At 38.8% G+C, this 24,101-nt stretch overlaps 1 protein-coding gene across 2 annotated transcripts; it reads right to left on the reverse strand.

Annotated features, from left to right (window-relative positions):
• Positions 1–916: 916 nt before the first annotated feature.
• On the reverse strand, positions 917–23,312 carry MCUR1 (mitochondrial calcium uniporter regulator 1). Of its 2 annotated transcripts, XM_075213096.1 has the most exons (10): positions 22,746–22,822; positions 20,262–20,378; positions 18,598–18,723; positions 17,857–17,960; positions 12,851–12,952; positions 12,178–12,219; positions 11,251–11,322; positions 9,402–9,455; positions 2,045–2,159; positions 917–1,238 (listed from the first exon to the last, which is right to left on the reverse strand). In XM_075213096.1, the coding sequence occupies exons 3-10, from the start codon at positions 18,635–18,637 to the stop codon at positions 1,183–1,185; spliced, it is 585 nt and encodes a 194-aa protein (XP_075069197.1). In that variant the 5' UTR covers positions 18,638–18,723; positions 20,262–20,378; positions 22,746–22,822; the 3' UTR covers positions 917–1,182. The 2 variants fall into 2 exon arrangements, with proteins under 2 accessions (XP_075069197.1, XP_075069196.1); XM_075213095.1 differs by lacking the exons at positions 18,598–18,723; positions 22,746–22,822 and adding an exon at positions 22,925–23,312.
• Between the last annotated feature and the right edge of the window lie 789 nt (positions 23,313–24,101).

Raw genomic sequence — 24,101 nt, forward strand, 5'->3', positions numbered from 1 at the left:
ATATGTTTTTGATGTGTTTTTTTAATTAATAAATCCACCTAGATCTGGCTCTTCTGTTTTCAAGCTTGTTCTGTATATATAAGAACAAACATACAGAGAACAGGAAAGAGGAGCAGTCATAAAGATTATATGCTAAACACCAACCCCCAGCACATTACCACTAGGGGTGGAAGGAGGTCTTTTCACTATTGCATAGAAAAGAAGTGTGATGTGTACACTGGGAGTGTGATGGTAAAGAGGTCACATGGTGAGAGAACTTAATGAATAAAAAATTGGAGGATTGTGACATACTTCACTATATGTGGTCATCTGCTTTTCTTTTTTGTATGTGGAATTTACACCTTCCAGTTTGGAAGTCTGAAGAATAAAACAGACGAATATCTTACTGTTTGGACATTGATGAGAGCTTTTTTTGAATATTGACTTTATGACACACATCTCATTCCCTTCTTTACTTTTTGTATTATTGAAATAGTAGCCTATGTTTACATTTGTTACATTCTTTGTATTTTCTGCATCATATGTAAGATGTTTATTTGACAGAGACCATACACTCCTGAAAGCCTGCTATACATTTCTTTAGCTAATAAAATGTAGCACATTAGTGTCACTTTTCTTTTTTGTGTTTGCCTACAAAAATACAGGCCAGAATGCAAGTGTAAAATGTAATACTTCAATCTTAAGTGAATTGAAACAAGAAGTGAGAAGAGCACATATAGTCCATGCCAGGTGGTAAATAACTGCCATTCTGATCATTTGTATCTATATCTATATAATGCTGCAGCAATTTAAAATTTTCTACAATATACTAGTGTAAAATTTGATTGATCTCTTCTCCGAAAGTGTCATCTGAACACAATAGGCTAAATATAGAAAGAAAATATTATGTACATACAAGATAAAAACCAGAATGTGCTAATTAGAAACAATATTTTTATAGTGCTTTACATTCCTTACAAGCATAATCAGAACACTGTTTTGTTTGAGTGGACGGAAAAACATTAACATTCACTCCACACAAAAGTGTTTTACATGTGGGTGCGGTTATTTTCCATTCTTTGGTTATAGAGCCAATGATCACAATAAAAATATAAATGCCGTTGAATCTGTATTTAAAGTCTGTTTAAATAACACATGAGGATAGGACTATAACACATAAGAAATTGTGCAGGTCAATGAATGTTACATCCACAAACGATAAAATCCCAAAGCTATCGTAAGACATGTAAACACAGAACCTGTATTGGGAAGAAACAAAGAAATCAATTAAAGTTACGAACAGTAATGTCTTAATGCATTAACGTTATAGTCAATAAAGCTCTCATTTATAATGTACAGAATCAATATCACTTATTTAGCTTTTGTCAGTGAATATTATCCACTATGACCTGCACAAGTTATGTGTACCTAAGTAATTACAGCTATGAATATGCATACAGACATGAATATGCAAACAGATTTTAACCCTCTATAATTACCAATCTATAAAACAGATAGGGGGGTATTCAATTGACGGCGGGATCGCCGCAAAGCCCGCGCTTCAAAAATATTACCGTTAATACGGTAATATTGCGCGTAAATACCGCTAATACAGTAATTTACTCGCTGGATTTCAGCTCGCGGCTCAGGGAGCCGCGAGCTGAAATCCAGCGAGACATTACCGTATTAACGGTAATATTTTTCGAGCGCGGGCTTTGCGGCGATCCCACCATCAATTGAATACCCCCCCTAAGTACCTTGATAAAAATGAAATTCACCGGTGTCATTAACCCGGTATTCTATATATGGTGGATATAATAGTTTGAAGCCGCCGCAAAAATAATAGCGAAACAGGGATGTTGCAGGAGGCAGGATTAGAGGAGGGAATCCATATATTACCATATTTTTATAAAATAGCTGATGGAAAATTATGTATTTTGGGTGGATAAACCTTATAAAAAATATTTTGAAAATAATCTATATTCCTTTGTTCAGCTGTCCATACACATGCCTATATATCAAGAGACCAATCAGTCTCCAATACAGCACAGTAAAAGTAACTTACCTGCAAGGTATTTGATTGTGTCAAGTTTATGGGATTCTTGCATAGTTTTCAGTCCTGCTACCTCTGTGTCAATCTTCCTCTTAGTTTGCGTCAGTGCTCTATCTTGTTGGGCATGCTGAAAGTAAGATTTGTTATACCTTTAGATTTGTGCTATTGTGAGTAAGACCATATGTCTCACTTATATGTACTGGATAGCTGTACTTTTGCTTTGTCTAAAAAAATATTGTGTAATGTGCTAGTGCTTTATAAATAAGGAATAACAATAATGAATAATGAATATTTAAAAAATCCCAGAGCTATTGTAAAACAAGTAAAACAATGACTTTGTGTTGGGAATGGCTGCAAGAGTGACAGACAATAATGTATGTTTTCATATGAACAAACAACGATTGTCAGCCTCATTTTTAGGGCAATAGTAAGGTGGTTTGCCCACATCGTGGGTAAGCCCATATATTTGCCAGTACAGTAGAAATTATAGTAAAGTTGATCCTTAGAATTTTGAAGTATAGTTCTCAAATTGTACCTAAGTATATGTTGATTATTATTATTATTATTATTATTATTATTACTATCCTTTATTTGTTTGGCGCCACAAGGGTTCCGCAGCACCGTACACTGTACAAAACAATAGACTATACAGGGTAAGACATTACTGAACAATAAACAATAAATACCAAACTTCAGAGGCTCCAGGCAGGCTAATGCAGTAAGGGCGGAGCAGAAGAACAGGTATGGATACAGGAGGGAAGAGGGCCCTGCTCAAGTGAGCTTACATCCTAAGGGAGGGTGAACAAGACTCAGGCACAAAGGGAGTCAGTTGATGCATATGGGAGGGAGAAGGGACCGGGAGGAGAGAGGGGAATATGGGTTAGGTGGAAGGATGGTAGGCTTTAAGGAAGAGGTGAGTTTTAAGTGCTCGTTTGAAGAAGCTTAGATTGGGAGAGAGACGGATGGAGCGAGGGAGGTTGTTCCAGTGAAGGGGGGCTGCACGGGAGAAGTCCTGGATTCTGGAGTGGGAAGAGGTGACCAGGGTGGAGGAGAGGCGACGGTCATTGGCCGAGCGCAGGGAGCGGGCAGGAGTGTGAGCCTTGAACGTATGTTGATACAAAATATAAAGCTTATTTCATGTAAAGATTTTCTAATTCCATTTTAACTTTGGGGAAGCTTTGACTGCTCTTGGTCTCACACATGTATTGGTCTGATGCATGTGTGTATTTTGCAAAACTGTGCATGTCCCCAGGCTAAAATAGTGATATGTGTGCAAGAATTGTATCTGAACAAACAATATGAACAAAGTGTGATCTGAAAAAAGTAGGCTATAATGATTTATCTAAACTCTGGATCATCATCATCACCATTTATATTCATCCTGGCTTATATTTGTTACAGGCAAATATGGCAGCTCCTAAAGTGTGCTCTTGTATAGAAGTGTACATATCCAGAGAATGTACAATATTTACACAAATTGATTATATATATATATATATATATATATATATATATATATCTCAATCATATATAAGATCATGTGAGTTAAAACTTGGAATATGATGAGCTTTACTTCCCCTGAAAGTGATAAACGAAGTTAGTGTTGCTTGTGTGTAAATTTGCTCTTTCGCCTTGTAATAGTGTAGACATCACATGGCAAGGCTGGATACTACGACCGAATGTGGTTGCAGATGTGTAGGCCAAAAGGATTTCTAATGAGTAAACAACCTACACAGATTACTAGAACATAGAGAGACTTGTGCCAAGATAAAGTTTGTACCATTATTGTAAGCAAATTAACATTTCAGAGTAGCTGACTTTGTAAAAGAAACATGTGGCTTACTGTTAGGCGGTTACTAATGGACCCACTTTACAATGGGGTCTAAGTAGGGGAAATACTATGACACTTCAAGGTCTGTCCTTTTTAAAGAAATTAAAAAAATACACAAAAAAATACCAAAAAGAATAAAATAAGAGTTACTTGTTTTTCATCTAATTATTGTATTACGTCTTCCATAAAAGTATACATATGTGACAGATTTGTGGGGTTGCCCTTCTTGCATGAAATTAACCTTTGCAGATAACCATTTTTATTCTTGCACCTTGAAAAGTGTTCCTGTACCTATACTTAATATATGTGCGTATATGGAATATAAATCTGGGCTTTGCAGTGGCGCACGCAGGGGGGTTTCTGAGTCTCTAGAAACCCCCCCTGCGCTAACTAAGTGGCCGCGGTTCTATACAGCAGCCGCGGCGCTGTCAAAGAAGCGTCCGCGGCGGTGCTGTATTGTATACAGCACCGCCGCAGACGCTTCTTAGACAGCACCGCGGCTGCTGTATAGGACAGCGCTGGCGAAACGGCAGCAGCTCTCTCTGGGGTTTTTTTTTTATTTTTTTGGGGTCGGCGGGGGGAAACCCCCCCCCCCGACAATCCTCCGTGCGCCGCTGCTTTGTGGTACAAAAAGCCCCTGATCATGGTTATTAAGGGGGTTAAATATATGAAGGCATAAACTAATAGTAAGGACTATAATCTCTATGGATAGGCTATGATGAAATATAGCCACTAGTTAGATTTCATCATAAGAAAGTACATGTGAAAACACCCAGGACACTGGTGGATGTATTGCAGCACTTGCTCTATCAGGTTAGTTCATTTGTTAAAGGCTTTTTAATGACTTCTGAATTCTTCATATGCTGAAACTTGCATAATTTGAAATTCAAGAGTCAACATCAAGGGAATGGTGAGAACACCTGAGTTCTACCAGTATAAATAAATACATAAAACAGACATTGTTTCAGTTGTAAAAAGGATTTACCACAGCCTCATTTGTTAAGTACAGGCATTTCCCACTCCTGTTTGCCTTACATAAGCTGCATAGCTCAGCAATTAGCATACTAACAGCCCGGCCCAAGGAGTCTGGAGGAAGAAGGACCGAAAGCTGCTCGGTATGCTATTAGCAAACTGAACATTATATCTATTTGTCCTTCTAGTTAGCGTAGTGAAACCTACAATCGGGCAACATGGTGGCTTAGTAGTTAGCACTTCTGCCTCAACGCACTGGGGTTCACTGTGTGGAGTTTGTATGTTTTCCCCGTGTTTGAGTGGATTTTTCTGGGTGCTCTGGGTTCCTCCCACACTCCAAAAATCATACTAATAGGTTAATTGGCTGCTATCAAAATTGACCCTAGTGTGTGTGTATGTTAGGGAATTTAGACTGTAAGCTCCAATGGGGCAGGGACTGATGTGAATTAGTTCTCTGTACAGTGCTGTGGAATTAGTGGGCAGCACAGTGGCCTAGTGGTTAGCACGTCTGCCTCACAGCACTGGGGTCATGAGTTCGATTCCCGACCATGGCCTTATCTGTGTGGAGTTTGTATGTTCTCCCTGTGTTTGCGTGGGTTTCCTCCGGGTGCTCCGGTTTCCTCCCACACTCCAAAAACATACTGGTAGGTTAATTGGCTGCAATCAAAAATTGACCCTAGTCTCTGTCTGTCTCCCTCTCTGTCTGTCTTTGTGTGAGTGTGTGTATATATTAGGGAATTTAGACTGTAAGCTCCAATGGGGCAGGGACTGATGTGAATGAGTTCTCTGTACAGCGCTGCGGAATTAGTGGCGCTATATAAATAAATGATGATGATGATGATGATGATATAAATAGCGGATGATGATGATGATGATGATTGTCTCCTACACCTGTTTATTACCAACCATACAAGTTACTTTACATTCTGTGTGTTTCTGCTCCAATACTGCTTGGAAACAATCTGACAGAATTAGAGATATGTTTTACATGCGGCTCTGCTGGTCCACTGTAATGTGATACAGACCACTACGTTACTACGGGGAGGTCAGGAGAGCTGCATGTGAATGCAGGCCTGCAAAGCACAAAATCGCCAAATATTTTCCATGCAGATGAGAGAAAGCGAAGTGGTGTGCAGGGACTCTACAGCACTGAATCAGCACAAATGCCAGCTAGGCAAGTACAAATAGTAAAATAATTAGAATTATAAAGGGAATTGGATTATAAGTGAATGTAGAGAGACAGACAATTGTTAATTTGGGTGGACAGCCCTTCAAACTTGCAGTTCTCTTCAAAATGCATGTATCTCTTCATTTTACATAGTGGAACGTAAACAAGAATGAAGCCTCTAGAACTCACTTTATTATAGTGCTTCATGAGGCTGCTACCACAGCATATTACACTTTTCACTAAACAGGAAAAGCATCTTCGATCACATTCCAGGGTGTGGTAATAATCATTTGCATGACACATTGATATCTCATTTAGCATTGTGATTCATTGGGCTGGAGTAGTTTTGTTTCATTTTTGTACTAAAATGGTTTATATAGAAAATTGTCATTTCAGGGCTTTACTGAAAGCATTTATAATGTGATATGCTCTGTTGAACACCACCAATCACAATTCTAAAAAAACCAAAACAATACTAGCACACAACTGCAGATGGTTGTAACTAAGGCTGGGTACGCACTACAGGCTTTTCAGCCAATTATCACGTCAATCACACGATAAACAACAGTTTGGCCCGATATTGCATTAGTGTGTACACTGAAACGATAGTCGTTACTAAGCGGACTAAAAATATCGTTCAACGATGAAACGATGTCCTACCAATTCTGCAGTGTGTATGCACTCACGATCAGGATCTCCATAGAGTTTAGAGTCATGCTCTTTTCAGCAGATGGTTATGACAGATGAAGAGCACAGATTTGAGGGTAAACCTTTTAAAACACATAGGGGGGTATTCAATTGTTAGCGAGATCCCCGGAAAACGAGCGCTCAAAAAAAATTAGCGTTAATACGGTAATTACTCGCTGAATTTCATCTCGCAGCTCCCTGAGCTGCGAGATGAAATCCAGCGAGTAAATTACCGTATTAACGGTATTTACGCGCATATTACCGTATTAACGGTAATATTTTTCGAACGCTCGTTTTTTCCGGGGATCTCGCTAACAATTGAATACCCACCAAATAGTGTGTACACATGAATTGGCATGCTAATCTGAACTTTTTTTTTCATTTTAAATAATACATATATTTTAGTCGTTGGTAAAATATTTACTAATATGGCGTCGGGAGACATTTTCTGTAGTATGTTACCAGCCTAAGGAACAGGATTTACTAAAGTGTGAATATAATGATATGCAGGATTGATAAAAAACACCACAGTGACTTACCACCGTACTCATCCTGTAAACATCAAGTAACATATTAGGTTACGGAAGCACTAGAACAGCAGAACAAAATTAATTTTTTGGTGAAGTTAACCTACGTAATATATAATACAAATTTCTACATACCTACGGTCCATACCTCTGTTCCTTAAAGCTCCAGCAGTTCAGCATTGCAATCATACCTTATACTACTACTTTTCTGATTCAAAGAGCTGTAGTGTTGTCAACAACCCCTCTCTATGAGCTTCTCATTCATGCAAACTATGAATTTACATAAAGGCCCACTCTAGTGGGAGACAGGATTGCATTGCTGGACTACTGGAGCATTCGTGGAAACCAGCTAGATTTGGGTAATATAAAAAAAAGGTTAAGCAGAACTTTGTATTTTATTTCAGCCAGGGTCGAACTGGGTCGCCCGGGGGCTGGGGTATCCCCCGGTAGTCCCCGACCCTGATCACTCCCCTCTTCATTGGTGGGGGGAGCGGGTAATATAAAAGAAAAAATGTTAAAAAAAGAAAATACGTGACCACGGCGCCGGCGCCACTTCTCTCGCACTGAACGTCGGGCGTGATGACAGAGGAGTCGGCAAGAAGACAGAAGAGAAGAATGAAGCCGATAGAAAAGGTAAGTGAAGGAACGGAAGCAAGGGGGAGTAAAGGCAGCATAGCAGAGAGTGAAGGGGGGGCACAGACAGCATGGCAGAGAGTGAAGGGCGGAGCACAGGCAGCATGGCAGAGAGTGAAGGGCGGAGCACAGACAGCATGGCAGAGAGTGAAGGGGGGAGCACAGACAGCATGGCAGAGAGTGAAGGGGGGAGCACAGACAGCATGGCAGAGAGTGAAGGGGGGAGCACAGACAGCATGGCAGAGAGTGAAGGGGGGAGCACAGACAGCATGGCAGAGAGTGAAGGGGGGAGCACAGACAGCATGGCAGAAAGTGAAGGGGGGAGCACAGACAGCATGGCAGAAAGTGAAGGGGGGTAAAAGCAGCATGGTAGAGTGACAAGGGGGGCCAAAGCAGCATGGCAGAGTGACAAGGGGGGCCAAAGCAGCATGGCAGAGTGTCAAGGGGGGGTCAAAGCAGCATGACATAGTGTGAAGGGGGGCCAAAGCAGCATGGCAGAGTGTGAAGGGGGGGTCAAAGCAGCATGACATAGTGTGAAGGGGGACAAAGCAACATGGCAGAGTGTGAAGGGGGACCAAAGCAGCATTGAGGGCGCAGATGATAAGGAGGCACAGCATGCTGATGAAGGGGCACAGTAATGGGTGTGTGATGGCACAGCGGGCTCGTGACAATGTAATGTGTGTGTGGTAGGTGGTGGCTAACTAATGGGTGCCATTTTGTTTGTGGGGTAATTTAATTTCATATGTTGGGGCTGGAGGAAGGCCTAAGTATTAATTGTGGGTCCTATTGATTTAACGCTGGGGCTAGTTGGAATTTTCCAAATAGAGCCCCCAACATTCCAGGATCCAGACAAGTAGTAACTAAAGAAACAAGCAGTCACAGGTGGTGAAAATTACAAGAACAGGTAGAACAGTCTGTCAAATGTTCTGAGTCTAGTGGGACAATCCCGATTTTTGGTGACTGTTCTGCCCAATCTAAGGGGAAGGTCAATACTGTGTACTCTTTATATACACACTGCATTCTTTATATACTACACTATGGTGCTAGCTGTCCTTCGTGGGCTGACCACTCCCCCTCTAGTGTCTGGTGTCACCTCTATGATGGCTGGCCACACCCCTTCTGGTGGGCCACTAGCATTGCAGTCCTCGGGTGGGCCCTTCATGCCCCAGTCCGACACTGATTTCAGCCAAGTGTATTACACCAAAAAGGACATTCTTGCTGGAGTTATCTTGTAAGAAAACAACAAAAAGACATAACTATTTGTCAGTGAGAATGACAGCTAGTATGAGCCGTTTTGTATCGGCACAAGAGTACTAATCTATGGGATGTACTGTAAGAAGATGTCCACCTTGGGGACAACTATCGTTCTCACCACAAGTGACACAGTCCAACTAAAATGTTTTCTCATCTAAATGGCAGATGAAAACTTGGAAAATGCACAAAAGATGTGCTGAATGAGATTCACTATGCTACTACTGTTGTTCAGGAAAATGTAAATAAGCAATGATCTATGCTACTATTCATGCTGAATAACTCAAATGAAATTCTTACCATTTCTACGACCTCTGTTCTAAATTCCAAAATCTTCCGGTCATTATCAGCATACTATTTGAGGGAAATAAATAATATACAGTAAATGTATGTCACCCAAAAAAATACAGAATATAAAAGGAAATATAAAGGAACAATATATTGAAACATTACTTATATCAATAACAATTAACATTTTCTAGAACTGTTCTTGAGGCCCTCAACTTGACCCATGATCAACATCCCTAACATAGGAATACTAGAGATAAATGGTCTGATTCATTAAGGAATGTAAGGCAAAGAAGGAGTAAGTTTTCTCCTGTACAATCCAAGTTACAATGCAAGGGGTGCAAATTAGTTTATTATTTTGCACATAAGTTAAATACTTGCTGTTTTTTCATGTAGCACACATACACTTGATAGCTTTATTTGTACACTGAACTTTAAAGTTGAGCTAGGACATGCCCTACCCCAACAATAAATCTATTTTTTAAATTTACCTCCCAACTCCTATGCAACATGGTTTTGCCCAGGTGAAAAGCGACTCCTTTTTTTTTGCTTTCCCTTCCTTAATGAATTAGGCCCAAAATCTTTAATCACAGAATAACAAAATGGTGGTTAAAAGTAACGTTTAGCTAAGATTGTATCCAAAATCCAGTTTAACTTTCTCTTGGAAACTATGTTTCAACCTCTACAGCGTCACCTATGGTGAAGTGGTTCCAAATAAATGAATTTGTTACGGACAGAGAGGACTCTTACCTGATTGACACCGGGAGTGACTCTGCTCCCCTGCCCTGCCTGTTTGCTTTCTATACCCCTATTGTTTAGAAAATCCTCATTGATGAAAAAAATAAAATGAAAATAAAAGTCCTGTATAAATCAATTAAAAAGGCATAACTAATGACATAAAAAATGTATGCTCTTGTTTCATCACACAAGGACTTACATAAAACTAGACATTTATCATGCAATATGGTATCAGACAGGTCTTTTGAACACTGGGGCTTTTCCAGCTAGAAAAGAGCCATGGTTAAAATCAGCTATCTGACACCACCCTAAATTTTATGTATATGTATTCTTACAATAATGTGAGTTGCAATAATAACGTATTATCTTCTTTTCCTATACCTTCTTTAACAAATAAAACATACAAAATATAATTCTTCATAATGTTTTACTGAACACAACAATCAAACAATCACAGTTCTTGTTGAAAGAAAGGTATGTAAGATTTCCTAAAAAACATAAACAACCCGCCACCCTCAAAACCCCACAAATTTTAGATATAATCAACACAGTCTGTTCTTTATGATACAGGTTTGAAAGTGAACAGAAACAAATTTCCATGGCCTTTAAGAGGGAAAACGCTCATGAGGTTGGACATGCTATAAAACGACTGCTAAAGAGATTGGTCAGGCAGACAACATACACATGTAGAAAGTCAACACAATTATTACTATATGAGTGGTCATCCAACAACACTCACAGGCCTGCAGAGAGCAGCTAAGAGTCTTAACACTTATGCCAGGGTTTGCGTTCACAATGCTGCCCTACTACATTTGTCAAACACTAACTGGAAGACCCAGAAGAATATTTTAAGAGCGTAATGTGGACAGGTGAGGCAAAAAGTTTAATTTGTTTGGCATAAATATTAAAACAGTCTAAAATAACCTCCTCCAAAATGTTTATTAAAACCCACACTTTACGCATGAAAGAATTTCATGTTCTAAGGATTGTATTTTTGAGTATAAAATCAATCTTTTTTTTATAACTAGAATGTGGGTACTTCAAAGTCATCATGAATATTGTACATAAGAGCAAACATACCAAAAGGAGAAAACACCAATATACCAAAGAGGAAAATACATACCATTTCTTTAACTCTGCTTTTCTCCAAATTAAAGTCTAATTTGTTACTTGAACGGACTTTGACAATTTCATCCTAAAAGAAAAGAATAAAGGTCAACACCTTTATCACTTTCCTGATTATTGCATTTAAATCTGTGCTGACATAGCTCATGGTCAGATAGAAAGAATGTGCATATCTAATGCTAGTTCTACAGAGAAAGGCTGCTTTTGTTATAGTTTATACAGTGTGCAATCACTATCACATCAATAGGGTTATCATCTGTGGCTGAGTTTAGGCAAACCTATTTAGAATTTAACTTGCAACCAATACATCTTACAGTATTGATTACCTGTGGGTATCGGGTTGCTGAGAAAATGTAGTTAATAGTAAACCATTCCCACTGCAAACGGTTTTCTTCAATACCACAACAAAATTGTATCAATTCCTACTGGAGCTATCTGCTATTAAGACTGGAACACTGAGGTCATGAAGTGAAAGATAACTAGTGAGTAGCTGTCAATCTCTTTTCAATTGGCTTATCCTGACAATGACCACATGCAGTATATTCTCTACCCATTCCACTCCAGTAAGTATACATGTGTTGCAGGAGGACAGTAGAATACCAATTGTTGAAGTGAATGTAATAGTTCTTAATTAGTATTACATTTATTATAGTGTATGGGAGAAGACCAATAAGTCATAAGTTCACATTGCAGTGCAAATCCAACAAAGGAGGAAAAAAATATAATACTGATTCAAATCATAATTTATAGGGCACATCTTGTGTATTAGTTTATGTAGCCATAACATCATATACAATACACACACAGTTATTATTAAAAGAAGTAATGTAAATGTCACTATATAAACATATGTGAAGCCATTTTATACATTGAAGAATGGAATTAATTTAGAAAGGTACAGAGGAGTGTAGATTTGAATACTCACAAGCAATTGTTTCTTCAGTTGCTGTAGTTCAATCTTTACTTTCTTTAAAGAAAAAAAGAAAAACAGTTAAATACTTCAAAAAACATATTTTGTAACTACTGTTATTGTACATTTTACTATCTAGTTATAATGTGTCAATTTGTAAATCAGATGTTGCAGATGAACAACATTACTTAATTAAAACATTCATACATAATTTAATTGAGCTTAGCACTTGCATAGACATGTATCAGGTGAAGGGATTTATCATTGCCAACATAATTTGGAGATGTTTAAAGTAGGGGTTATATCTGCATGGATTTGTAGAAAAAGACTTTAATCTTTGAGTGGTTTTGCTTTTTGATGCTGGCTTAAACACCAACATTATATCTAGACGAAGACTCTACCATCGTATCTTTGTCTACTACACCAATATATTAGTTTAAATGCCATTTGACACTGCTTACATCTCTGTTGGCGTTATTTATGTATTGAATACTGTGTTCAATGCCACAATAAAAATATTTTTGAAAAAAATATATTCTTTATTGATAAATATTAAGGAACATCTTTAAAATAATTTAATAACCGTTGCAAAATACATTGACAGTTACAATTTAAATAAATCATGCATAATTGTTAAAAAACACTACAGCGCCATAATAATGGTATTTACTTGTTCTATTTCCAGTACCTCGTTTTGTGTTCTAAGAGCAGAAAATTCACTTTTCTCTAGAATGATCATGTCCTTTTTCACAGAGGCTATGTGTGACATGACCTGCTGAAGAGTGATCTCCTGTAATGAAAGATTCATAAGCTCTACATTAGCTTGATAGTAGTGACATATTAGTAGAGCTAAACATATGTTTATTTTTAACGATTAAACTAGTATGGTGCAGCCCTTCATAAATTTACAAATTTATTTTAAAATAATATTAAAAGTGAAACAAATATACTGTGAGGTTTAGAGTTATTTAAGTGCAGCAAGAATAAAATAAACTGAACAGATATCAAAATGTAATGATGCCTATGTATCATTAAAGGCATTCCTATGTATTAAGGCTATGATAAGAAAGATCAGAGGCCTGTTATGATTACTTCTGCAAAATGTAGTTTTCACAGTTAGGATGCACCAATAGAATACAAAAGTATTGTACACAACCATGAGATCAAACTGGTCATATTTTACCTCTTGGAATCTCTGATCAGCTGCCCAATTAGCACAGATGTAACTTATTTTGAAATCAGCCTTACTATAACTTACCATTTAGTCTGGGAGGAGACGATTGTGGGGGCCAGACGTGTGTTTTCTACACTAAGGGCCCGAGTCATTAAGGAGAGCAAAGCATTAAAAAAGAGTAACTTTGCACCTGGGTAAAACAACCATGTTGCATTGGAGGGGGAGGTAAATTCAAAATATGGGGACAGATTTATATTTGGGATAGGGCATGTCCTAGATCAACTTTAAATGCCAGTGTAAAAATAAAGCTATCAAGTATTTGTGTGCTACATGAAAAAACAGTATTTAACTTATCTACAAAATAACAAACTAATTTGCACCCCTTGCATTGTAACATGGTTTGTCCCAGAGAACATTTACTCATTTTTTTGCCTTACTTTCCTTATGACTCAGGCCTATGTATTTTTCTCACAAAGAATTTAGAAAATACAGTTAAACAAGAGAGCTGAACAAACAGTGAACAACAATTGGAGACATCTAGAAACATCTAGACATCTACTGCAGCCTTACTCTGATACTTCTGATTGCACACGACATTACAACTAGGTAATTCTTTTAATTCCCGCATTTGTTGCCATTTTCCTTTTAAATCCCAATTTTTGCAAAAATATTTTCATGGCATTATCTTTAGAACAATATCATCCTTCACCTTTCCTGTAACACACACCTCTGCCCACACTGCTCCTTCATTACTTCACTCACCTCTACTTAACACTCATGAACTGTTGTCCTTTTGAAATTCAATAGTTACAACAACCTCATCCTGTTGCCAGAAATTAAAAGGACACATACCTTACAAACTTTATTCCTATCTTTCTTCCTCCCTGCTTCTATTAGCTGGTGATGTATCACCTAATCCACGTCCCCACCACATCACCCACACACATATATCTGAACGCTACCGAAATCCAGCAAACCTCAAACGCATCACCTGTCTCTCCTCTCTTCTAAAGTACTGTAAATGTGCCCTTTGGAAAGCACGCTCTGTTTGTAATAAACTTACCTCCATACACGACCTCTTCTTCTCAAACAAACTCAACCTGGCCTCCTTTTCACCCACACCCCCAGACCTGGAGGCAGACAAGGAGGTGGGATTGGCTAACTTCTCTCTCCAGAGTGCACAGTCACAGTTCTACCAAATGTCCCATCACTCACGTTCACATCTTTTGAAGTACATACTGTTAGGATTTTTAACCCATTCTCTATGCATATCGCTGTTAAATATCGCCCCCCTGTACCCCACCAACAATTTCTTGAACATTTCTCTGCATGGTTCCCTCACTTCTTATCTTCTGACATCCCCACCATCATCATGGGTGATTTCACATTCCTATTGCTAATCCACATTCCAATGCTGCTTCAAAACTGCCCTCTCTAACCTCCTCACTTGACCTCTCTCAGTGGATTGAATCCGCTACTCATCAAGATGGCCACTGTCCCGATCCTGTTTTCTCTAGACTATGCTCAGATTTTAATTTCCTTAACACTCTTTTCCCCCTCTTGGATCATCACATTATTAGTTACTCGCTCACTCCCAGTTCTTTAACCTCCCTGCTGTCAAACTCTTCCAAGCCTCCTCATACCTGCAGGGATATTAACTCTACTGAATTTTAACAGTTTGCCACCTCTCCCCAACACCTTCTCTCCCCAATTTCTAACTTCTTCTCCCCTGATAAGGCAGTTCCTAATTTTCACCATACCCTAGCAACTGCCGTTGAACAAGTGTCTCTTCATACTCCGCATAGACTTTGTTGGCAACCGTGCCACACTAAACTAACATGAAATCTACAAAAACTCTCTCGTAAAGCTAAACGTCACTGACGTAAATCATCTTGTACCTCTAATGATTTCAGAGCATATACTGCTATCTACCTGTCCTATCGAAATGCTCTGGACACTGCTAGAAAAGCATACTTCCAATCTCTCATCTATGTTTAGACTTCTAACCCCAAACGCCTTTTTAACATATTTTAATCTCTTCTAAATCCTCCCACCACAAACCCTCCGACTTCCATCAGTGCAAGGACAAGACTGATAAGATCAGACTTGAAATGGTATCATCTCCCTCGCCTAGCAAACCGCCCAATTCTTTCCCAGCATCCTCTGACACCCTCTCTTCATTTGATCCCACAAATGAAGAGGAAGTTTCTCTCTCTTCTTATCTTCCTACTTTACCTTCTGTCCTTTTGATCCCACACCCTCACAAATTGGTAGGTCCTTGTCCCGTGTGCTCATTCCACCTCTAACTAAAATCTGTAATCTCTCTCTCTACTGGTATCTTTCCATCACTAATCAATCATGCAGTAATTTCTCCTATTCTAAAAAAAAACAAAATTCTGACCCAAACTCTCTCTCAAACTACCACCGCATCTCTCAGCTCCCATGCCCGTCCAAGCTTCTTGAGAGAATTGCCTATACTCGCCTCACACATTTCCTTTCTACAAAGGTTGTCAATGATCTGATCACAGCTAAAACTAAAAGATATTACTCTCTTCTAATTCACCTGGATCTCTCTGCTGCATTCAACAGTGTTGACTACTCTCTCCTCATATAGATGCTACAATCCCTAGATCTTCAAGACACTGTCTTATCCTGGTTCTCATCCTACCTATCACTCTGCTGCTTCCATTATCAGTTGGAGTACCACAAGACTCAGTCCTAGGTCCTCTGCTATTCTATATCTACACCACTTCTCTTGGAAAACTAATAAGCTCCTCTATGCGGATGATACACAAATTTATCTATCCTCTCCTGAACTCTCACCATCTGTGTTGTCTCGCATTACTGACTGTCTTTCTGCCATTTCATCTTCGATGTCCTCTTGCCAACTCAAACTCAATCTTTCAAAAACAGAATGAATAATATTCCCACCCAACAAAAAAAGCTTCTTGCCTGACATTTCTATTTCTGTTGACAAAATGACCATAAATCCCACCCCGCAAGCTCGCTGCCTAGGTGTAATCCTTGACTCGCAACTATCCTTTGTTCCCCAAATGAACTCTATATTTACATCATGCTGCATACATCTAAAAAACATTTCCTGAATACGCACATATCTAACACAACACACTGCAAAAGCTTTAATTCATGCACTCATCATTTCCCGCATCGACTTATGTAATTGACTCCTTACTGGTCTTCCCAAAATCAGACTCAAGCCCCTACAATCTATTTTGCATACAGCGGCTAGATTGAGTTTCCTTGCAAATCGTTTTTCGTCTGCTGAGTCACTCTATCAGTCTCTACATTGGTTATCTGTTTTTAAAAGAATCGAATCTAAAATTCTTCTACTAACATACAAGGCCAACAACAAAATTGCATCAACTTACATCTCCTCACTTTTCTCAAAATATCTCCCAACTCGATACTTCCGTTCTGCACAAGATCTGCGTCACTCTTCCACTCTCATCACTTCCTCCCATTCTCGGTTACAGGACTTTTTTCGGGCTGCACCCATTTTATGGAATTCACTCCTTCGCACCACAAGACTTTCCTCTAGTCTTCAAACCTTCAAGCGTTCTCTGAAAACCCACCTCTTCAGACAAGCTTATCATATTCCTCTACCACCCTCTTAATCTCCCTAGGTTACCCTATTACCACTCTCTATACAGCTAAAACAAGACTACAACCCTCTGACCAACATAGTTGTGTGACTGAGCATACAGCCCACTAAATACTTTCTAACCTTTGCATTCTAGCTGGACAAATATGCAATATAATGTAGCGCTTACCCTTGTGTATCAAACCATTGTCCCATAGATTGAAAGCTTACGAGCAGAGCCCTATTATCTCTATGTATGTATGTATTACTCAGTATTGTTTTATTACTGTTTGTTCTCAATTGTAATGCGCTAGGGAATCTGCTGGCGCTAAATAAATAAATGTTGAATTGTGTAGGTCAGTGTCTTAGCCTGCAAGTGATATATAATATCCCTCAATGATCTGGTTAATTGGGAGAGCAGATCTTATTCCTGCTGGGAGAACAATGTCTCCAATGAATCTTCTAAGGGCAGAAGTGTGTTGAACAGACGTGGCCAAACCTGTCCAGTGTTACATGTACCTGTCCAAACAGCCAGACCGCAATGTTATGCATGGTCATTGAAAGCTTTATCTCTAACAATGGCGCTCTGAACAGAAATGGGGATTATTGTTTAGTCTAACAAATTCCAATTCAATAAGAAGATAGGATTAGAATGTCCCTGTGTATTGCGATTGTTTCTGAGACAACAAACATGATGCAGTGAATGGTCAATCAGATTCGCAAAAATTGCATCGCAAGTGGGCAATTTAATGTGTGTGTGTGTGTGGTGTGTGTGTGACAAACCCTATAGCAAACAATTTAAGGAGGAAATGATTAAAGAACTAGTTGCTGGGTTTATAACATTTGCACTTTATTAATAACCTACATTGTGCACGGAAAACTATAGACACCCCCAGTCCCCATTTTACTTGTAACTAACCTGTTGCACTTTGGAAACCATGTCCTGATATATGAGGTCCATGTTGGTATTCATGATTTTCACTAATGCTGATACAATTGTCTCCGACTGCTGAGCTGTGAATCCTGAGCAAGAACAAAAACAGCTAAACTCCCAGATACAGCACTGGAGAACAATGAATTGAACACAGAACGTGAGAGCTCTTCACTGTTCACAAACTGTAAAGATGAAGTCTATCTTTCCCAGTGTGACAACGTAAAGAGATTCTACATTATAAATAAAATATTATGAAATAATTGAGTACCTCATTTTCTTTGATTCATCTCACCTCTAATTTTTCCTTTAATCATGTAATGGTATACATTAAGTATACCTATTGCTAACATTTACACATAGCTTGTCAGATTTGTTTTATTTTTCCTTTGACTATAGCTAGTTTACATGATGGTGCTAGTAAGGATGACCACACATAGACCAATCCTGCTGTTTGGCCTGAGCAACAAGATCAGTGTATAATTTTACACACATGTGTGTGGCCACATTGGGTGAGAAGTGGACATTTGGCTGGATCATTTTGCGGCATTAGTGAGGCCTTTTAATGCAGTATACAAAAGCCCGTAGCTGTCATCGTCTGCTCGCATTTACACACATGCCCAATGGGCCTATTCATTTCTATGAGATTATTATTCTGCATAGTGGTCATTTTCAGGTGACACGCTTTGATATGTTGGTGGCAAGCATAAATCTGTTTGCAAAGCTCACCATTAAGTACAGTAGCCATTGTTTCTTTTCTCTTTCTCATTAACCATTTTCTCTCTCCAGAACTCACTTGTCAATCTTATTCAGTTGTGAACATTCTTTCACAATATAAAAGCTTGGAGAAGTGACCTAATGGCATAAGATATGTGTGTCAGTTCCAAAAACATGACAGAAAGCAGGCTAAGAAGCAGACAAACAAAAATAAAATCTCCTAGGCGCTGGGTTTAAAATAAAAATAAAAAAAAAAAAAAAAACAATGAGAGCATGGAGGTGCCAACTCCTTCCAATATTATTCATCCTAAAAAAAATCCACAATAAGGAGGGCCAGTCACCCTGCTTATAACAAATAAAAATTAAACAAATATGGCAGAATACACTCAGATTCCTGCTAATCATTAAAAAACATTTAACATAAAAATCAATAAAATTATATATATAACGATATTGCTATTATCTACAAACTTATTTAACATTCATATAACATATATAATATGTACACAAATGTATATGATGATGAGGTTGCCCAGGATGGTAAGAACAATAATTATCAGGTTATCAAACCTAATGTAAAAATCACAAATATATTATATATACTAATGTCAAGTCCTATTTGGACATTGTTAGTAATTCAAACAGTACCTGGAGGGGTCCAGTGGCCAGCTCGCCCCCCTCTAACTAAATCACTCGTTATGTGGTGGACCGTACGATAATCACGTGTCTGGAAATTCAAATATGCAAGCTGAAGTGTCCAAACTGTACTTATAACTCCTTAAAACAAGCCAATAGTTGGAAATAGAATGACATACAGTACTTGCCAGGACCAATCACTGTCACCTGTGTATTGCTGCATATCAGGACGCTGATGGTTTATGAAGATTTCCTCTGGACACACTGCACAGTTAACCTTAAGAAGCAGCCAAATCTCCCCGAGTTTGCTAATATCCATTAATATTAGCTAAACTTAATTTAAAAAATAAAATATTTGAGGTTACAGCTTCACAGGAACTTGGTTGAAGCCTATTGGAAGATCACTGAAATATGGTCACAAACAAGACCAAATTTGCAATGTGGCAAAACATTATTAAAATCTCACCTAATTCCAGCAATCTAGTTCAGATAGTAAAGGTATAAAGAACTAGTTGAATTAATGCAGCCATAGGTCAGGCAAGAAGCAATGTACTAGAATGCTATTCCAGACAACAAAAAACGAATTGTGTGCAGTAGTGCATGCTATGTATACTGCAGTTAACTGTTGACCTCTATGAGCTATGCAGCCAAGATCAAATGCTCAGTAAATAAGTAGAATATTATACAGTACCAGTGCCAGATTTAGACCTCATGGGGCCCTAGGCAAGATACTGGTTTGGGGCCCCCTCCCTGAAAAATTCCATAGCACTATAGTTTTTAGCATAACATATACCCCTATTCAGGGGCTGGCTGGCATACTTTAGCCCGGGGGGGGGCAAGCACATAGCACTGGTCCATAAGTAGCGGCCCATTTTTAAAGGTTGGTCTCACCGCTGACCCTGGGCAGGCCCTCTGGGGACGGCTGGGCCCTAGGCAATTGCCTAGGTTCCCTAGTAAATCCGGCTCTGTACAGTACGCAATAATAACCATCACCAAACACTACATAAATACTAGGACACATAAGACAGAAAATCAACTACCTTTGGCTTCCAGGACCTGTACAACTGCATGAGTGTCAAAGAAGAACTTCTTTCCCGCCAATGAAAATATAGTCCTTTTATTCAAGTCTCCTGTTGTTGACAAGGATGTTATGTAATCTATAAATGAGAAGCATTCAAAATGAACTGAATTAACAATTTTGTTTTACGTATAAGTGTTTAATTAAATAAATACACTACAGTCAACACACAAACATAGGTGCTTTTGGTTAGTAAAAGAAACTGACGTTTTCCTAACTGTGATGCACACAATATTTTGTTTCATAACCAAATAAAAAAGTTCAATACTAGAAATGAAATTATTGTAAGTGTAACCTGTTAAGAAAAAGGAAATAAAATGAGGTGGCATTCAGATTTCAAATGTTCTCTTTGCACATTGGTTAACTTTATATGTTATAAACTATAATGGAAAAAAACAACAACCAGTATTTGCTAAAGGCCTCTTCACAGTGTAGTAAGTAGATTGATGAGGGCCCACTCCTTGGTACATCCACCATTGCCTGCTACGTGCTAGAAGACAAGAACTGCAGCTTTTCAGCACTGGTCTTCTCCACACCTAACCTTTCTAGCTACAAGGATGTATTGTGTATTGAATGTGAAACCTTTTATAATGCCCATAGAACCTGTCCATTCAAGTGCTGCATGCTGTGAGCCCTCCGCAATCTCACAGCGTGCCATTAAATTTCCAGTGCAGTGCCTGTCTCCAACATCAATGGAACCTGAAAGGTTTAACAGTATATGATCTACAAATAAAATGCATAATATTTTTTGCAAAATACATCTCCCAGAAGATGGGAATGTTTGTTTTAATCAGTAAGATTTTCCCTAAAGCTCTACTGGAGAACTATGGATGGCTTGCAGTGTGATCATTTTGCAGTGAAAATTAGCATTAAAAGTAGCAAATCAACTCCTCCGATAAAGGTTACACCTTATTCTCTATACATGGGGAGCAACATGGATTAAGAAGGGGTTGTGTAAAAGTAGACAATGCTTTTAAATGATTAGTATAGGGCAGGCCTGGCTGTCCCAGCGTACCCCGATAGCCATTGGCTGGATAAGCATGCTAGGGTTTGTAGTTTTATTACATCTGGAGAGACACAGGATGACAAAGTCTGGTATAGGTGGTACATTTGTTATAAATATAATAAAAAAACAAAACATTTTAAGTACAGTATTACATGTATAAATTAATTTGTCCAGATTAAAATGCCCATGTTTCTCAATCAGTCATTATATATCCTTTCCTCTATATTTTGTGGAGTTGCACCTGTTTATAATGCTGCATGTTCCTACTGCAGTCTTTGTAGAATTGTCTTGGTAACAACCCAAAGCCGAGGGTACAGAACCTTGGGGTCTTCATATACTTGTTGTCATCCTGCGTCTAATATTTTTGCCAATCAGTTAATAAAAAAAAAATATATATCTCTAACAAAATATGGCAACCTTTGGCAGTGCTAAATTTCTGATAAGACACGCAAGTGGTTTTGGTTGTGAATTGTGATACGAGTCCTCGATGTTCAATCCCTGGACCTTGTTTTTCCTTTAGATTCTACTATTTCCTATTTTTTAAACAATTTGTAATTATATCTAACGTGTAAAAAATATTGTCCATCAATATATTATTATAAAAATCATTGTTAATGAATATTTTCAAGGGTTGGAATTTTGTTCCAATTTCATGACAGTTAGGAGGTATGTCGCACTTACAGATGCCCCATCAATGCTGCACGTACCAGTGAGATGTGTTTGTGTGGCATTGATGGGATTGCTCCATGCTGCCCTGTGATTCGGAAGCACTGCACCATCCTGGGGGGCATGACACTCTCCAAAGTTGAGTAACCACTACCCATTCTTACTTACAGCATGCATACCTTGCCCAATATCTTAACTTAGCGGTTCCCAGCTGGGCCACTGGTAAGCTGAGTAAAGCAAGCCAGGGGGACTATTTTGCCTTAGGGGTGCCTTGAAAAACTTAAGGAGACCCTATGGGTGCCTCAAACTAAAAAAGTTTGGGCAGCAAGGTGGCTAAGTGGTTAGCACTTCTGCCTCACAGCACTGGAATCATGAGTTCAATTCCCGACCATGGCCTTATCTGTGTGGAGTTTGTATGTTCTCCCCGTGTTTGCGTGAGTTTTCTCTGAGTGCTCCGGTTTCCTCCCACCCTCCAAAAACATACTAGTAGGTTAATTGTCTGCTAACAAAAATTGACCACAGATTCTCTCTCTCTCTCTCTCTCTGCCTGTGTGTATGTTAAGGAATTTAGACTGTAAGCTCCAATAAGGCAGGGACTGATGTGAACGAGTTCTCTGTACAGCACTGCAGAATCAGTGGCGCTATATAAATAAATGATGATGATGATGATCCAGTGCCTTAACTTAAAACATTAGGAGGTATGAAATACTATACGCAATATACATAGCAAACAGTAGTTTCATCCTGCTTTGGCAAGTCTATAAATCACAATACCTTGCACAAAAAATTAAATGCAAATTATTGTACAGAGCTGGAATCGACAGCACAACATAGTTGTTTTTCTCTTTACATTTTAATCGTCGGGCTGACGACAGGGGTGGACACACAGGGCACCAGTAAATGCCCCTCCCCCTAATGTGTCAGGGATAATCACGTGACAACAGAAGTCTCACCTCTGCGGCACGTGCTTCGTATCGTTGCGGCGTGCACGGGCCATTGTGTAGCGCGCACCCGGCAGGCGAGGGCGCGCAGCAGCGGTTCCATCATCCCCAATCCGAGGCGCGGCCCCGAGTACACGGTGCACACCGTAACTGGCACATGCACGGCTTGACTCTTCAGTTGTCCTTCACAGTTTGCGTGCTGTTTTTCCTATTAGAAACGTATTACCAACGCTATTAACAAGCCCGGTATTTGAATGTCAGTGGGATCAGCCTGATTTTTTATCGTTGGTGTTGAGAGTCTACTGTGGGGTATTCAGCATTCCTGTCGATTATACTAATAACTACACAAACCTGTCGTGCATATGAGGAAATGGGCGTGATAATATTTGTGCGTGTCAGTTAAACAGTCATGTATCCGCTTTGTCTGCTTAACTGGAGCCATTTTGTCTGAGACAGTTGTCGATGCTCCCACGAATATCAGTCTACGGACATATGGCCACGGACCATTCTATATGAACCTCTAGTTAATTTGCCTATTTTTTTCTCACTCATTCAACTTTATTAAAACTTTATTTAGAATCAGGAAGTAAACAATTTCCCATAAAGTACTCATGTGATGGGCCGGAGCAGATGAAATATGTTTTTACAGATATCAATAAGAATGCACATCGAATTATAGATAACAACTTTCCCGTGTTTAACCTTCGTTCCTGTTTTAAATGTATATCTTTCCCAAATTTCATATTTGTAAAACATATTTTAAATCGGTACAATTTATGTCAATAGTGTTATTTGTTCACTTTTTGGAAGGCCCTGGAAAAGCTTTTGAAAATCACTATTTCAGTGATAACTTCTCCCAAAACTAAACTTATTTCTGCTCCCGGATCCTACATTCCGGCAGTTTTGTCAATAGCTGTAAAAGACTAAGCAGGAGATCTTCGCACATGTTTTTAAAATTCCCATCAATTTGTAATGTCTCCTTCATGTGAGTTTCCTCTTTTAAAAATGTCATCGTGGTCAGGGTTTGGTATTGGGCTTATATTTTACGTTTCTTTTTTTATAATTTTGTTAATAATTACTAAGCATAATGATTTTATTTAAAAGAAAAGATGAACAGATGTTAAAAGAATGGGTGCCAGATCATTTTTTGATTAGATTACAGTCCTTTATTTACTCCTCCAGCACTTCA

This window comes from Mixophyes fleayi, chromosome 5, assembly GCF_038048845.1.
Source record: "Mixophyes fleayi isolate aMixFle1 chromosome 5, aMixFle1.hap1, whole genome shotgun sequence".
NCBI lineage: Eukaryota > Metazoa > Chordata > Amphibia > Anura > Limnodynastidae > Mixophyes > Mixophyes fleayi.

Excerpts from the sequence above, each read along its gene's own strand:
- MCUR1 (XM_075213095.1), bottom strand. The coding sequence starts at position 23,018 with ATGATGGAACCGCTGCTGCGCGCCCTCGCCTGCCGGGTGCGCGCTACA. Across the intron at positions 20,379-22,924 it reads ACGAAGCACGTGCCGCAGAG|ATTACATAACATCCTTGTCA; the intron begins GTGAGACTTCTG and ends TCTCATTTATAG. Across the intron at positions 17,961-20,261 it reads ACAGGTCCTGGAAGCCAAAG|GATTCACAGCTCAGCAGTCG; the intron begins GTAGTTGATTTT and ends GTTCTTGCTCAG.